Source organism: Heptranchias perlo, chromosome 31, assembly GCF_035084215.1.
Source record: "Heptranchias perlo isolate sHepPer1 chromosome 31, sHepPer1.hap1, whole genome shotgun sequence".
Lineage (NCBI taxonomy): Eukaryota > Metazoa > Chordata > Chondrichthyes > Hexanchiformes > Hexanchidae > Heptranchias > Heptranchias perlo.
Window position 1 is genome coordinate 18,954,354 of NC_090355.1, and position 14,029 is coordinate 18,968,382.

The 14,029-nt window shown below is 38.4% G+C and overlaps 1 protein-coding gene across 4 annotated transcripts in view; it reads left to right on the plus strand.

The window, feature by feature from the left end:
- LOC137300543 (rab GTPase-activating protein 1) overlaps window positions 1-14,029 on the plus strand; it is a 178,786-nt gene that overhangs the window by 52,182 nt on the left and 112,575 nt on the right. For all 4 annotated transcript variants that reach the window (XM_067969676.1, XM_067969679.1, XM_067969677.1 and 1 more), the window contains 3 exons: window positions 3,477-3,543; window positions 10,189-10,291; window positions 12,730-12,899. In XM_067969676.1, coding sequence (XP_067825777.1) covers window positions 3,477-3,543; window positions 10,189-10,291; window positions 12,730-12,899 — 340 coding nt within the window. The remainder of the gene's footprint in view (window positions 1-3,476; window positions 3,544-10,188; window positions 10,292-12,729; window positions 12,900-14,029) is intronic.

Genomic DNA, 14,029 nt, shown 5'->3' on the forward strand with positions numbered 1-14,029 from the left:
ATCCATCCTGTCAAGCCCTCTCAGAATCTTATATGTTTCAATGAAATTACCTCTCATTCTTCTAAACTCCCAGAGAGTATAGATCCATTCTACTCAATCTCTCCTCATAGGACAACCCTCTCAAGCCAGGAATTAATCCAGCGAACCTTAGTTGCACTGCCTCTAAGGCAAGTATATCCTTCCTTAGGTAAGGAGGCTAAAACTGTACACAGTACTCCAGGTGTGGTCTCACCAAAGCCCTGCAGAATTGCAGCAAGACCTCTTTACTCTTGTACTCCAACCCCCTTGCAATAAAGGCCAACATACAATTTGCCTTCCTAATTGCTTGCTGTACCTGCATGTTAACTTTGTGTTTTGCGTATGAGGACAGCCAAATCCCTCTGAACACCAACATTTAATAGTTTCTCACCATTTAAAAAATATTCTGTTTTTCTATTCTTCCTACCAAGTGAATAACCTCACATTTCCCCACATTATACTCCATCTGCCACCTTCTTGCCCACTCACTTCACCTGATTATAACTCTTTGCGTCCTCCTCACAGCTTACTTTCCCACCTAGCTTTGCATCGTCAGCAAACATGGATACATTACACTCAGTCCCTTCATCTAAGTCATTAATAAAAATTGTAAATAGCTGAGGCCCCAGCACTGATCCTTGCGGCACCCCACTAGTAACAACCTGCCAACCTGAAAATGACCCATTTATTCCTACTCTCTGTTTTTTGTCCGTTAACCAATCCTCTATCCATGCTAATATATTTCCTCCAACCCCATGAGTCCTTATCTTGTGTAAGGCACCTTATCGAATGCTTTTTGAAAATCCAAATATACTACATCCACTGGTTCCCCTTTTTCTACTCTTGGCAAGATTCGTGTTTGACAAATCTATTTAGTCATACTGAGCTGGAACTTGCTCAGAGCGGCGTGTCAATGTTCGTAGCTGCTGCGAATTAAATGTACAAATTTACTTGCTGCGGGCTCCGTGGCGTAGACTGGCGTGATTTGGAAGTTGTCAAAAAATGCACTCTATCAACCCAGCCTTTGAACAGCGTGGGTTGCTTCGCACGGGAAATGTCTGCTAGAATGGAAGACACGCCCATAAAATCTGTCGGGGTGAGAAGTCTCGCCCACAAGCAGGCAAAGTTCATTCATTAAATTAAATTCTGTAAATTAATTATTTTTTAAAAAGCCAAAGAAGTAATTTAATTCATTTAAAGAGACAGATGTGAAAAGTTTAAAAAAATGTTTAACTTTAAATTTTTTTAATGACCAAAAAATTACCCTAAGGAGTAATATGAGACTCAACTTTTTAAAATTTAATTTTTAGTTGTTTGGCATTCATTAAAAGACATTGTGCTTTTAGAAAGTACTGTAGACCTGGTATTTTTCAGCATATCTTTTGGTGGAGTAAGTAGTTACGTTCCAGCTGGGCAGATGGAAAGTTTACGATTTTTCTGTGATTTCAATGATTGTGGTGTGCAGTTCCCCTTTAATTTGCAGCTGTCAAATCGCCGGCGAACCAATAGGAGCAAGTTCCTGATTTCCGGGTTTTAGTATGCATGTGCAAATGCATGAACTTGCTCCATCGATTCGCCGGTGGAGACAAAGGACGCCATTGAGGTGAGTAATTTCTGCTCCATTATGATTTTCTAAGTGCCCTGTTACCACATCCTTGATAATGGATTCCAGCATTTTCCCGATGACTGATGTCAGGCTAATTGGTCTGTAGATCCCTGTTTTCTCTCTCCCTCCTTTCTTGAACAGCGGTGTTACATTTGCTACCTTCCAATCCACTGGGACCGTTCTAGAATCTAGGTAATTTTAGAAGATCATGATCAATTCATCCGCGATCTCTGCAGCCACCTCTTTTAGAACCCCAGGATGTAGGCCATCAGGTCCAGGGGATTTGTTGGCTTTTAGTCCCATTAATTTCTCCAGTCTTTCTTTACTAATGTTAATTACTTTTAAGTTCCTCACTCTCATTAGACCCTTGGTTCCCCACTATTCTTGGTATATTTTTTGTGTCTTCTACTGTGTAGACAGATACCAAATATTTGTTTAATGTCTCTGCCATTTCCTTATTCCCATTATAATTTCTCCTGCCTCAGTCTCTAAGGGACCGAAGTTTACTTTCGCTACACTCTTTTTTTTTTACATACTTACAGAAGCTCTTACAGTCTGTTTTTCTATTTCTTGCGAGTTTACTCTCATATTCTATTTTCTTCCTCATCAATTTTTTGGTCATCCTTTGCTGATTTCTAAAAATCTCACAATCCTCAGGCTTATTACTCTTCTTGGCAATATTATAAGCCTCTTCTTTTAATCTAATACTATCCTTAACTTTAGTTAGCCACGGGTGGATCACTTTTCCCGTGGAGTTTTTATTTCTCAATGGAATGTATATTCGTTAATAATAATTTGTTATATTTGAAGTTAAAGACAGATTGGGAACAGATATTTTGCATGAGGGAAATAGTCTGCCCTTAATAATGAGGAAATTCTATAGTTGGTGTATATTGGGAAGAGTTAATGCATGCTCAGAAAGTACACTGCCTTTAAATTTTTTTTTGTTTAACGTTTCTTTATTTTAACATTCTCTCGTGGGGCATGATTTGATATATTTACCTATTATCTACATTCCCATTTGTGAAAATGTTCATTTTTCAATAAAATTGGATATTATTTCCATAAAAATATAGGGGGCAGTATAGCACCACAGAAAAATCAGCCAATGCTGCTGTTTTGGCTCAATGATTTTAGATATCTCTAACCTGCAGTACATCCTAATGGTGGTAATTTGCAGGTATTTCAGGATTTTGTCAAACATAAACCTTTTAATACAGATGGAGGCCATTATCTTCTTTCCTACCTCTTTTCTTTCTGTACCCTAATTTGTCTTCAACTGTTTATCTAATTAGTTCTTAAATGCAGTGATTGATGCATCATTTGTGGTAATGCATTCCTTTTTATAATAACTGTTCGCACGAAAAATTTCTTCTAACCTCCCCCTTTATACCTCTAATACAGATCCTAAGATATTGGCCCCTTGTCACCAATTCAGCATCCTTTGGAAATAATTCACAATTTATCATCTCAAATCTTTGCATTATTTTGAACACTTCTGTCAGATCCCCCTTAGTCTTCTCAGCTCCGTTCATTACAGCTTTTTTTTTTCCAAATCTCCATTTTTAACTATGTTCTCACATTCTTAGTAACATCCTAGTCAATCTGCATTGTACCTTTACTATAACTCTAATTATTAATGGGGTGCCCAAAACGGCACAAGATATTTCAATTGTCATCTAATAAGAGATTATTACATTTGAAACACAAGTTTGTTCATGTGGTAAAAATAATACCATCTTTTAGAATAAGAGCACTGCAACTAAGTATTAGCAGAATAAGAATTCACACCATTACACTTTTTATTGTATCCATAACTTTATCAATATTTTCAGTTATGTTCTTTCATTAGGTGCTTTGGCCTTCTTCTCAGTCCTGGAAAAGATGTACGCAACAGTGACATGCATCTTTTAGATTTGGTAAGATGGTGTTCAATATTTTTGTGCTAAATAAGCAACATCTTTTCATTTTCTTTATTTAGAATTTCTAATGCAGTGAATTAAGGAGTGTAATTGAAAGTTCTTGTTTTGTATCAGGATGTTTCAGTTTAATGCATTATTGGTGAAAAGAACTGTAAAAGTGGATCAAGCACAGTAGTGTTGTAGAATCTGAGGTCTTTTCACTGTAGATTTAAAGGATGGAGCATGTTTTTTGTTTTTTTAAGTGTAACCACTTGCTTTTTTGGCTAAGTCAAGGATTGACTGAGTCACTCTGCACATGGAGAACCACACAAGCCAAATCCTGCACCTTTCTGAAAACCCTCCCCTCCTCCCTCCAGCACTTAAGGGTGGGTTTCCAGGTTGTCCCACGGAGGAGAATAGGTAGACAAACCTCACAAAATGATGGAATATATCTTGCCAGACCCACATGGCTGCAATAAAATGAGATATGTCCTGAACCACTGAGGAGAATGGCACTTCCAAAAAGGGAAAATATGAATTAAGAACCAAGAATAATGGCAATTGTCCTATCTCTACCATTGGTGTTTCTATTTCAGAGGCCCAATATGGAAATAAGCGCAGCTGTGCGGTCAAAAAATAATACCGGCAATTGAGGAGGACTACCCCACCCTCATTGGATATTGCAAAGACATAAGTCTGATCTGTGAATGTCAATTACTTCATAAACGAGTCTCCTGATCCAGCTCTTTTTTTAAAAAAAACGGTTAAGCAGGGAATGTCAGAAGTGATCTACATCTCCAAATGCTGAAAACCTGAGCCATGCCAGTGGAATAAGCAATATTCCCCAAACATGAAGAGTAAGGCTTTACCTAAGGCCATGTGCTCTGACTTTGTATAATTGATCTTATAATCTGACAATAGAACCATAATGGCAAATACACTCCAGAGAGCAGGGTGGAGGCTGCCATGAGTGTTGTCCATATACAGGGATATTTCATGTTCTTTATCTGCCACTCAAATCCATCAGGTGTCTTGAATGACAGGAATGTTTCCAGTGGTTCAATAGCCAAGAAAAAGAAGGCCGATAGAGGGCTGCTTGCTTTGAAAAATCCATTTAAAGACTATACAATTCCATTAGAGGCAATGGATGAGCAGACGCAGAAGTATAACCAGGAGATCTAGTGTGTACAAATTTCCATAAATCCCATGGTCAATAGCATCCTTTGCATGAAAAGCCACTCCACTATTGAAGGTATTCTCAGCATCTGTAGAGAGGACAAGGTGGAATTTGTGTGATTCAGTTGAAGAATGCCTGATATTGAGAGACTTATGAATATTATAAATAAAAATGTCTTAAATAAAACCTACCTTATCAGGGTCAATTAATTTGGAAAACAGATTATTCAAACAATTTGAAAAAATTTCCTTTTGAATTGTGATTACAATTTTTAAAGAAAAATAGGAGCACCAGTGGCTATGCCCATTGTGACCCTTGCCTTTTTTCAGTCTGAGAGGTTGGAGCATCTTTGAGTTTTGGGGATGGAGGCAGTATTAATAATTTCATGAAACGCTTTCAGGAGTAGGGGAGCCAATTTAAGGGTCATCTTTTTGTCGAAGCCAGCAGAGAAAACTTCTTATCCTGAAAAGAGCTAATAGCTCAGACTGCTGCATCCAGTGCCATTTGGTCTAGATGTTATTGGTGCTTAAGATCATGTAAGTAAACTCATAGTCTCAAGGGACACTTTGGCTTATGATTTATGGAGGTCAAAATAAACTTGGCTAAACTGATTAAGATCCTTGAATAGTGGCAAGATGGCTTTGTTTATCCCTGCACACATAGAAGTGAGTAGTGGTAGGCCGAATTAGTGACTCAGTATTAGATTTCCTCCAGGTCTTCTGAAGGTGGGGGGGATAAAGTACTTACGGTACCCAATTTGTCATTGGCAGATTTGAAGACTTAAATCTGCTCTTTCAGCTACACCTGTGCTTTTTTTTCCCCATTGGAAATGTAGATATAACTGCAGAGTACTGCTTTGGCCATCTCCCAAAGCAAAGTAGGTGATTACCCAGGGACATTGTGGTGTTTTTTAAAAAAAACAATACATTTCCTAACCTTCCAGAGGATGAGGAAGGAATTGGAAGTCACTGAGAAGGAAGACATTAAATTGAGGTGCCATCTGCTTGACCTCCTCATAAGCCCAAGTTAGAATTACTGGAGCATGATCAAGGAGCCCAATTTTGAAGTCTTAACATTACATTTCAGTAGCTCAGATTTTAAACAAAAACAATCTTGGATAGGATTTGTCCGGGTTAGAGAAAAGGTGTAATGCAAAGCAGCTGGGTTGCACCTTACCGAAGCTAGGTGCTTGGAGCTGGGTGCAAGATTGGAGAAGGGAGTCCAATGTCTAATTATAGTAAGAGACATTTGTTGGGCCAGGGGTAAAAGTGGAGAATCCATGCTTGGTACATGAACATTTAATAAGGTTGTGACCAAATGGCAGAACCAAGACTGCAGCAGCGCTGTTCAAATCTAATTTGTGTGACTTATGGTGCTATCCGGGGATGCTAACTTGACATCAACAGTAGTTTTAAAGCATTGCATCGGATCTTGAGGAAACTATACTAATTTGCTTTCACCAATCTCTTGCTTTTTGAGAATGGTGTTGTTAAAAACTTTCTGTAGGAACTCATTGCTTCAGTAGCTGTTTGATTGGATATTTGTAACATTTTACTGTCAAACTGGATTTTTTAAATCATTTTTAGTGGCCATGTGTGTAGATTAATTTTTCTACATGTAAATTATCAAGTCTGTGAAGCTGGAATGGGTGGAAAATCGTGGGCAGCGCATGCCTGAGTTTCCATTATGCACCTTTGGCAGGCAAAGCTCCTTGCCAGAGGTGCAGATTTGTAAAATTATCTCTACATAGTGTACTAGTTTCAGCTTAAAAAGAGAATTTGCTATTCTTCAGGTGTTTATTGCTACTTCAGGTTATAAATGTAGGTGGTTTAAATTTTTTTTAAGTCTACAAAAGACAGTTTTCAAAAAAAAAATTATATCCTAGAAAGTAGTTTTTACTTTTGGGCAACATCATAGAAGAGCCCCTGTTGAGGAACGAAACATTAAGCAGAGGCTATAAATTTTACCTCATGCCAAAATCCCAGATATATGCATACATTGTCATTTGCCTGAACACTGACCTTTTATAAAATTTTTGTAACAATTTCCCTTGATCTAGTTATAAACTTAATGTCAAAGTGGGGATAATTAAACTTTAATACATTGAAGATTTTAAGACTTTGCAAACATAGTTTTTTATATTTTTGAGTGAATTTTGTGCTCATCAGTTAAAGGATGTTGGTGCTGGAGAGTGGAATACTTGTTCCTTTTTTGTTACTGTGTGCCAATATTGAGCACTTTATAGCTGAGGTGTGGCAGAGCTGCTGCACAGTAAATTGCCTTCACCTTAAATTCAGAAGAGCATTCTCTATGGCACCAAAATTGTGAATTTTTCACTTTGCACACCAGCTAAATTACACAACTCTTACAGCCAGCAAGTGGACACATTAATCCTGTTTGAACTAGATTTGAACCTTGGTCCCAGAAATGAAAACCTGTGCTATTCAAGTTCCCTGCATAACATTTTTAAGAACGTATTTTCTTTTTAAACTGTTGATAAGGCACGCAATCTACTTCTGTCTTTTGAGCAGACCATTAGGAGGGGCATGAAAGCAGCACAAGGGAACTTGTTTTATTTGCCCTGCCCCAAATAATGAATCAGCCAACTTCAACATGGTCAAGAAATCTGTAACTCACTGTGGGGCATTGAGGTCCAAACCCACACCGTACTACTTTGTAACACAACATGTTGGAATATTGACTTGCTGCTCATGCAGACTAAGAGTAAATGCTTCTTTGTGTGAAGATCCCAATATATAAATTTTCTTGACTTTTTAAACAAAAGAATTAAACAAAAATTAAAATGCAGACATAATCTTAAGAAGCACAATGTTAAAAAGTCTATAAGACTATTTTTACACTGGGAAAATCAGAGTTCTGTAGGAAAAACCTGTTGCATAAGATGGGCAAGGTTGCATTTGTGAAGTACCTTATCCTGCCTCATAACTTTCTACACGGTGATTTACCTCAAAGTGGGACCATTTTGGTGCTTGAATGCAATTATTGATGTCTGCCTCTATTTGAAGTAAAATTCACTAACATTTTTCAAACAAATCCTTGCATATTGATTTAGATTAGAAAATATTGTTTAATATAAAAATTCTAATGGAGGAGCATAATGGACATCTGCTATATGATGACAAAATCGGATATAACAAAGAACTAAAATTGTAATAAATAATAAAATTAAGCCAGTTCTAGAAATTATTTGGAGCAGATAACAGAGGCATCTCAAAGATATTGATGAAATTCAGAGGAAAGGAATGTCATTTCACCTGGTTTGGGGGGTTGGGGGCAGTGACAGTTGCAATGATGCAAAACAAGGTTACAGTAGTGAAGATACTGGACTAGCAGTCCAAAGGTTGTTAGTTCAAATCCCACCATGACAAGTCATGAAATTGAATTGAATAAATCTGATGATTTATGCACTAGTACCAGAAAAAAATAAAAGTTGCCAGACTATCATTAAAACTCCCAGTCACTTAGGAAAGATAACCTGCCACCCCTGTCTCATCTGGTCTACACGAAATTCCAGTAGTTGCCTGTTAATGATGCTCTAAAGTAGTCTAGCAAGTCACTAAGTTAGAAAGCCAATCATCATCTTTTTAGGGCAGCTAGAGATGGGCAATAAATATGCCCTTGCCAGTGTCACCCATGTTCCCAAAACAAGTTTTTAAAAAATAATTAAAACTTAGAATGTAATGTAATATTCCTTAATAATTCACATTAATTTTATAATAGCTTGTAGGGTGGAAATGAGATTTTTTGTTTCAAACTTTTTAGATTGATGCAAAAAATTTGCTTTACTTTATAATTTTTAATTCTAAATATTAACAATTGATTTCATGGTTCATATCTATAATTAAACAAATTAACATTCTTTGCAGTATCCACCAGTGTGTTTTTCTGATAAGTATAAGGCTACAATGTTTGTGGTTCCTTGCTCGGGTATTAAATAATTCCATAAAGTACCATGCTTAAAAATAAACATTAGTAATAATGCTTTTTTATAGTGCTGTTCACATTAAAAAAAAAGTCTGCGCACTTAAGGGGATAAGTGAAGACTGACCAAGGCACAAAGGAATTTTGAGGAAGGATGAAGAAGCTTGAGGGCATGGCTGAACAGTGATTTTTTTTTAAGAGGTCTTTGAAGGCAAAGAGAGGAATAGTTAGACAAAGTGGTTTTGGAAGAGAGTTCCTCAGGGTTAGGAACATAGTGAGTGAAAGTGGAGCAGAAGAAGCCGGATATAAGCAATATTGGAGAGTTTGAAGGAAAAAGGTGCATGCTGGGGCTTATGGTTGGATAAGATTTCCCTAATAAAGTGGAACGAGGCTGTGGAGAAATTTGAAGATGAGGATAAAAATTTTGAGCTCAATTCACTGGAGTATAAGATGGATAGTGGAGCATGGCAAGGACTGGGCTGATGGGTTTAGAGGACTTGAGTCACGGAGTGCCAATTTAGCTTATGTTTGGGAAGGATGGGGATGCTGTCGAGAAGAGCATTTGAGAAATTGATGCTCAAGATAATGTGTGTGTTGATACAGGGTTCAACAGCGGTGGGGATGTGCTGTGGGCATGGAAGTGGAAGAAGCCAGTCTTGTGATGGATTAGATTTAGGGTTTAAAGCTCAACTTTGGGTTGAACAGAATACCAAGGTTGCGCATCACCCAAGTGGGCAGCTAGGGAGGTTGATGGATTGGCGACGGAGGCTTGTTGGTGCTGGTGAGAGCTGAACAAGATGGCCTAATTTCTGTTAACCTGGAGCTCAAGTAAATTTGCACTGGATGTCAGGCAACAGTTAGATTCTACTGCAATAGTAGGTAATGGTGAAGAAAAATAGGGTTGGGTGTCTCTTTGTTGGCAGTATTGATTCTGTGTGAAATGAGTTTGGACAGTTTCAAACCTGCTTCTTGTGATCATTGGCCCTCAGCATAAAATAGGCTGTAATTCAGATGGATGGTGTGGACAGTGATAAACACACTGGTGGGACAGGAGAGGGTACAGCTCTGAGGTTAAGAGTTAAATCACAATTCACAAAAGCCACCTTAACCACATCCTTTTTCTTAATTGCTGAAGGGTTGAAGATGCCAGGTGAAGCTGCGGACTATTTATATATTAAATCCTATACCAGGAGACTCAACTTCTTCAAGCTGTTCTTAGCAGTAAAAGCAAGTTGCCCAAAAAGTAGAGTTGTCACTAGGCTGCCCCAATCCCTTCGACTCCTTTCCATCCACTACTATGTGGTTTGACAGCGGTTGTGATGAAAAGTCATAGCACATTTAAAAATAAATAAATGCCAGTAAAATGTGCATATGCGTTCGAGCTATCCTCTGGTGAAAATTGCTTCATGGTATAAATAAGCTGGTTTCACCCACAGGAAACCGAAACCGTATGCTCCAAAGTAGCTTTGTAGTATAAATTAGGTATTAGTTAACAAGAGTAGCAGTAAGAGCAGTTCTGATGCAATATATATTTTTATTTGCAGGAATCAATGGGTAAAAGCTCAGATGGTAAATCTTACATAATTACTGGGAGCTGGAATCCCAACACACCGCATTTTCAAGCTGTAAATGAAGAAACGCCTAAAGGTAATAAAATATGCTTATCTTAAAGCTGCAAAGTGAAAGGATACCATTTTAAAGCATGCCCCCTTGTGGAATATCTGCATGTTTTCATACCTTAATGACTTAATTTAACTGAATTAGGAGTCCAGACTACACAGAAGCACAAACTGTTTTCACCTACTTGATGCTATTATAAATTCTGTTGTTTTATACATATTTATTTCAAGGATTAATTCTGGATCTAAAAATGTTTGATTAAAAATGCAAGCCGCTGAAGAGACCAACATTGCTTTTCTTCCCCCTTATATTCTCTCGTGATCTGATATCATGATTTATATCAACAACAACTTGCATTTACGTAGCACCTTTAACATAGTAAAACATCCAAAGGTGCTTCACGGGAGCGTAATCAGACAAAAAAATTGACACCGAGCCAAAGGAGACATTAGAACAGGTGACCAAAAGCTTAGTCAAAGAGGTAGGTTTTAAGGAGTGTCTGAGGGTGGAGAGGTTTGGGGAGGGAATTCCAGAGCTTAGGGCCTAGATAGCTGAAGGCACGGCAGCCAGTGGTGGGGCATAGGAAGTCGTGGATGCACAAGAGGACAGAATTGGAGGAATGCAAAGTTCTCTGAGGGTTCTAGGGCTGGAGGATGTTGCAGATATAGGGAGGAGGGAGGCCATGGGGGGATTTGAACACTAGAATGAGACTGTCGAGGCTTTTGAGGACCATGAGCCAATGCAGGTCAGCAACCATGGGGGTGATGGGTGAATGGGACTTGGTGCGAGTTAGGATACGGGCAGCAGAGTTTTGAATGAGCTCAAGTTTTATGGAGGGTGGAAGATGGAAGGCCAGCCAGGAGAGCCTTTAATGAGAAAAATGGGAGAACTATTCCTGTGAAGTGGTCATCTGATGCTGCTTTTGTTTCTGATGAGTTGTGAAATGGAGGGCAATCCTCCCCTGGTGTGTCTTTTATTTAACCATTTAATTAGATATGGCTTCATTGACAGATGACTCTTCTCAATGGAATTTATACTGATGTATTGAAGAGGTGTGGCTTTAGGCACCATTGCCAGTTCAAGCTTTGCTGGTGCTTCGTGACACCTTTCAGGTGTCTTTAGCTTAGTCTCCTACCGCACAATATATGATCCATATTGCTGTCGACAAGGTAGGTGGGCTTTCTTTTGGGCTAGAGGGGCTTTACCCAAGGATTGAAGCAGGCAGGGTAGATAGTTAGGGGCCAGGAGAAGTAACCCACTGCTTAATCCTCTTCTAATCCAGCATAGATTTGAGACCACAGGTGAGTGATGGCATTTAATGATTTTCTTAACGTTGAAGGCTTACAATGGCAATTGGCAGTGGGTGGTTCATTCGTGCTGAGATGAAAACTAAGTAATAAAGTTGGATGTAAATTTGAATTTTAAGTGGAAGCTAGACTAATGTGCAGATTGCAGAGTGTTCTGATTTTATCACTGAATCTTTTCCATAGTTTTTTCTGTACTCAATTATGTCATCTCTACAAAATAAAATAATTCCTGGAGGTGATGACATCACCTGTGGTATAAATTGAAATTTGAATTATTAGAACAGCTTTGCATAATGTGGATTGGCATATGATGGAATCTCGATTTTATACATGGAATCAAAATAATCCAAAATGCAGTTTATTAAACCAAACCTGTTTGTAGCTGTATATGAGGAAGTAGTTAGCACTTAGTAGCCACTTCCCTACCAGGGTTGTGTATAATAAAAGCTAGAACGTTATGACAGATTTAATGTATACTGTGTACTGGTTCTTAAGTATTCATGTTATGGATATGCTTACAGCATTTGTTCTATTATTTGCAAGTTCATGGGGGGGAAAAAATAAACTGGAATTACAGGTGGCCCTGATTTTTATTAACAGCTTTGTATGTTTTTGGTTAGAAAAATGCAATGATTTTTGTAGTGTTGCAGCAACAGGAAATATTAGCATGAACTGATTTTAGCATTTTATAACTTGTCACATTGTTAAGTGAGATCAAATTTTAAGCTTTAACTTTTTATTATTCAATAAAACTTGCCAAACGGTACATACGAGATGCATTCAAAACATTATTCTGACTGGTGTCACTAAAAACCCAAGCTGCCTTTCCACAGCTTACACCCATTGCCTAACATGCCTGTCTCGCCTATCTCCTCTTCACAAAACAATGATACCAACCTTGCCTACACATGGTGCTGTCCAAACTTGTTAACTTTTGGATGTATTCATGGAAGCTGTGTGATCTTGTACACATTAAAAATCATCCAGATATATAAACTTTGAAAATTACACAGAATTTAACATTATTCCATATTCAACTAAAATGTATGCAATATCACCCAGGTACACTTCTGACTCAAGTACATCTCAGGTAAAGCACATAAGTGTAGTTTAAACATACTATGTTACTAAACAATATCTTACCTCTTCTCGCTACAGACAGATTACTTTATATGACAACAGCAGTTGATTTGGTCGTCACTGAAGTTCAAGAACCGGTCCGTTTTCTTCTGGAGAACAAAGTCAGAGTATGCCCACCAAGTGAAAGAATGTTTTGGCCCTTCAGTAAACGAAGTTATACGGAGACGTTTTATTTGAAGCTCAAACAGGTAACAAAAATAATTTGCTTAGCCGCTTTCATGTTAAGAAAATAGCTACCAGTGAACTGGCTTGCTAGCTGCACGTAGCGCAGGATAACGTAACTGGGAAATCATAATAGATTTTCTCTTCTGTGTCCAATTTTTCTCCCTGTTCTCTCTTTTTTAGTTGCCCTTGGAGCATACACTACTTTCAGCCAGAATGTGACCTCTTTGCAAGCAGCTTGCAATGCTTTTTTAAACTGATCACCAGTTGACGTACAAAAATAGCTGGAAAATGTAATGCTTCACGTTCTTCCCTTCCTCCGTGTATGGAAGGTCCTGACATCCATTTGGCCTCTCCTTACAGCAACGGCTAAGATCAGTAACTCAACAGAGGGGGGATTGAACCTGTGTCTTGGTATGCTGTGGCATCCTCTGGGTTGATCTGTCGTCTTAAAAGCATTTGACAGAAAACTTGACCTCTGGCCACACTTCTTGTGGCCACCCACAGTTGGTTTAAAATATTATATGACACCATATCAGGTTAATCTTTCAAGGGCTTCAGATTTTGGTTGTCATTCAAAGGCAGCTGAGGTTGAGTATTAGTTGAAATGAAGTCTATAGAGTCCAGCACTAACATGAATGTTACTGGAAAGGATGTGTGGTTTTCAAATTATGTAATGTGGCCACAAAGGTTTCCTTGAAATAAGGCATAGCACTGATGGCTTCATTGAAAGATTCAATGCTTAATAAGCAAATCCCAAGATATATTTATTTTAGGATTTGTACTTGTTTGGAAACCACAAAATAGCTGTTCAAAATACAGCATTTTGCTGCTTGACGTTATGCAGTTTTCTGTTCCCAGGCCACTGATTCCATTCCACCACCTCCCCAACCACTGTCTGAGGCTAAACCAAACTGTTCTCAACCTTGGCATCCTATTTAACCCTGAGATGAGCTTCCGACCCCATATCCTCTCTATCACCAAGACTGCCTACTTCCACACACAATCATAACATGGTTCCAGCACAGAAGGAGGCCATTCGTCCCATTGAACTCGTGCTGGCTCTTTGTAAGAGCCATCCTGTTAGTCCCATTCCCCCACAGCCCTGCAAATTTTTTCCCTTCAAGTATTTATCCAATTCCTTTTTGAAAGCCAC